Source organism: Pteropus vampyrus, unplaced genomic scaffold (genome assembly GCF_000151845.1).
Source record: "Pteropus vampyrus isolate Shadow unplaced genomic scaffold, Pvam_2.0 Scaffold39, whole genome shotgun sequence".
NCBI classification, from domain to species: domain Eukaryota; kingdom Metazoa; phylum Chordata; class Mammalia; order Chiroptera; family Pteropodidae; genus Pteropus; species Pteropus vampyrus.
In genome coordinates, this window is record NW_011888820.1 from 10618152 (window position 1) to 10621712 (window position 3561).

The window sequence follows — 3561 nt, forward strand, 5'->3', positions numbered from 1 at the left end:
AGGACAAATAAGATCATGACAATTTTTTGAGACCTGGTTGTAGCTTTCTTCACAGTACTGTATTTCAAAACAGTTCTGCAAACTCTGGGGCTGCCTGATCTTATTTCCAGGGTTCAGCAAAGGATGTTTATCCATGTAAATACAATTTAAAAATACATAAATGTAAATACATTCATAAGAGGCAAGTGATAGAAGAAGCCATTCATTGTTATCTGTTTTCATGTAGGGCTGTGGGTAAAATTTAGGTTAAAAATGGATTTTGCTGCTAAGAAAGTTGCAGAATAATTGCTTCCCCCTACGTTTTACACTAATAGACTTGCAAAGGAGTACCTGTTTTAATGAAAACAGAGGAATTCTTCACAACCTAAACCATGCTGAAACTTCCCGGATTATTACTGCTCTCATTAGATCCATTTCAGAACTTCCTATCATTTTGGAAATGCCTACAGTTAAAAATCGTCCTGAAACAATAAGGTATCACAACTACGCTCCTTTCTCACCTTCAAACATCACAGCTTTTAAAATAAATGTGTCAATGGACGTGTAGACACACCCACTGCATCACGACTGGGATTAGTCTCTGGTTATGCAAATCTAACGCTGCCAGGCGGGTGAATTTACCGCCTCAAACGCGGCACAGAGGAAATCCTGGTTTCCCCTAGGCTCAGGCCTGTAATGGGTGCGGGGAGTCGCGGCGAGCAGGAGCTCGGAGCAGGCCTCACCGAGGGGCACACCTCGCCCGCAACTCCGGAAGCACCAGAAGGCCGGACAAGAAAGCCCCCGGGATCACCCGGAGGAGCCGGGCGCAGCAGGCGGCTACAGCACCGCCGCGGGTACCACGCGCCTGAGGGGAAGCGGCCCTGTCGCCTTGCAGCATCTCGCGAGATCTCGCCAGCTCAGCCCAAGTATTGCGAGTCCAGAACTTAAAAAAAAAAAAAAAAAAAAAAGCCAGTGGCTGAAATCCCCCAGAGCCGCCGCTGTGGTGGCAACTGCCGCGGGAGCATCAACAATCGGCGCGCGCCGAAGCAGGTCCCGCGCGCCCAGTCGCCAGCCGTGCCGGGAGTCATCCGCAGACGCGGCTGCTGTGGCCTGGGTTGCCGGCCCAAAGACGCGCAGCTTCAGGGGCGGGGAGAGAGGGAGGCGGCTGGGGGCCTGCCCCTCATCACTGCAGAGCCGGGCGGGGGAAAGAGGTGGGGTGGGAGGAGGGCGACGGAAGAGGAGGTAGCGGCGCGGAGATCTTCCCGGCGACGGCGGTCAGGCGGCGCGTGGCCGCGCCCGCTCCCTTGTCCCGCTGCTCGCGCTGTCCGAGGCCGCGCGCAGACTGGCTGGACGCAATCCTTGCGCGGGCCGCTCGCGCGTAGGGTCGCCAAGGACCCCAGAGGGGCCGGGGCGCCTCGGAGCGTCCGCCGAGCGCCACCGCAGGACCACGGGTGGGCGGGCTGAGGGGCGGAGGAGCCTCGGGCCCCGCCTCCCGCGTGCTGCAGCAGGAGCCGCCACCGCCGTGGCCCCGCCGAGGCTTTAAACAGCCGGGCCCGCCCCGCTCCCGCTGCACTCGCGCGCTGACTCTGCTGCCGGCAGCGTTTGTGCCGGCCTGGGCTAGCGGCGGAGAGCGGGCGGCTGGGAGAGCGACTCTCTCCGCTGACGTTGCGGCTGCGGCCACTGCCGGCCAGGGGCGCGGAGGGCTTGCAGCCCGCTACGTCCGCCAGGCTCTCACGGTCTGTCGGGGGTCGGGCGGCGATGGAGCCGGGGCCTACGGCGCCCTCCTCCGGCTCCCCGAGGCTGGCCGGGGTCGGGGAAACGCCGCCAGCCGCCGCGCTGGCCGCCGCCGGGGTTGACCTGCCAGGCACGGCGGTGTCCTCGGTGCCGGAGGATGCTGCGTCCGCTAGCCAGGGCGGCGGCGGGGTCCGCGGTGAGGGCGCCGCGGCGGCAGGGGACGGGCTGGGCAGACCCCTGGGGCCCACCCCGAGCCAGAGCCGCTTCCAGGTGGATCTGGTTTCTGAGAACGCGGGGCGGGCTGCGGCTGCGGCGGCGGCGGCGGGTGTTGAGGCGGGGAGGAAGGAGACCCCCACGGATGGGAAAGCCAGCGGCGAAAGCGGGCCGGCGAAAGGCAGCGAGGAAGCCAAGGGCCGCTTCCGTGTGAACTTCGTGGACCCGGCTGCCTCCTCGTCGGCGGACGAGAGCCTGTCGGATGCGGCGGGGGTCGGAGGTGACGGGCCCAATGTGAGCTTCCAGAACGGCGGGGACACGGTGCTGAGCGAGGGCAGCAGCTTGCACTCGGGCGGCGGCGGCGGCAGTGGGCACCACCAACACTACTACTATGACACCCACACCAACACCTACTACCTGCGCACCTTCGGGCACAACACCATGGACGCCGTGCCCAGGATTGACCACTACCGACACACGGCAGCGCAGCTGGGCGAGAAGTTGCTCCGACCCAGCCTAGCGGAGCTCCACGATGAGCTGGAAAAGGTGAGCTCTCCCAGCCCTCTCCCTGCGGCCCTCTCGCCAGCCCTCCCTCCTTCCCCAACCGCTGGTCCGTGCTGACCGCGGCATGTGGCCGCCGGCTCTCCACGGGTGAGGTGGTTGGAATGGACATGCACGACCCGCTGGCATCTCTGGATTCAGCTGTCAAGAGTGGAATTGCAGAGGAATGTAACTTAATCTCTTAAAAGTTTGCAGCGGGTTAGGCTAGTTACGTGATACAGGAGAGGCTGCATTTAACAACCTTCCTCATCCAGTTATATATCTCATGTATGCTTTCTCACCCACGCTTAACATTTACCAATCCTTTGAATGACAGTCATGCTTGTGGGCCCCGGGAAGGGACCGTGCAGAAGTTTAGGTGAGTACTTCTCTCGGAGAGGGTAGCGAACACCTACCATCTGTGTCTTTTTTAAAGGTTGTAATATTTGACTTATGTACACCCATTAAGGGTCCCAAGAGTGGAGAACTTTAGTGTCGAAAGAAAATTTTTAACAGGGTGTGTTTGTGGTTTATGAATTATTAAAGCTTAATTCCTGCAATCTTGAATATACAAAGATCATAAATCTTGGGACTTGCTGTTACTGATAATGGCATAAATCCATCTTTTAATGTAAATCTTTTGGGTTTACAGAAATAGGCGGGTGGGGAGTGCAGAGTCTTGAGAGTGAGGAAAGAGGGAGGGAAAAATAGGAGAATTGTTTTTTTTTCTGTGGAGGAAGTCCAGAAAGTCTTTCTGGGGTCTTGCATAAGTAGTTATTATACTCTGTGAACAGAAAGCCAACCCTCTAAATTCTATTGATTTCTGTTTCTTTAGGTTACAAAATCGTTATTTTGTGATAACATAGATGCTTTTGAGATTCAGTTAATATTTAACTTTTTTATCAGTTAGGATTACTTGAAACCTGCTTTTACAGTGTGTAATGACTACATGATGGAATTTTGTGAATGCAAAGAGTTGGTACCATACAGGTGGAAATAATCATAGCGAGGAAAAGTTTATGAAAGTATGTAATTTATTTTGGATATGATTATTTTAACTCATACAGTCATTTTATACAAGACTGTACTTGTTTG

General features: G+C 56.2%; 1 protein-coding gene across 2 annotated transcripts in view; it reads left to right on the forward strand.

The window, feature by feature from the left end:
* The first annotated feature begins 1509 nt into the window (after nucleotides 1–1509).
* The window catches only part of SLC12A2 (solute carrier family 12 member 2), an 88502-nt gene continuing 86450 nt past the window's right edge, over nucleotides 1510–3561 (forward strand). Inside the window, exon 1 of one of the 2 annotated variants that reach the window (XM_011358338.2) lies at nucleotides 1510–2472. In XM_011358338.2, coding sequence (XP_011356640.1) covers nucleotides 1738–2472 — 735 coding nt within the window. In that variant the 5' untranslated portion in view covers nucleotides 1510–1737. The remainder of the gene's footprint in view (nucleotides 2473–3561) is intronic. The other variant, XR_002779871.1, reaches the window with a different exon arrangement.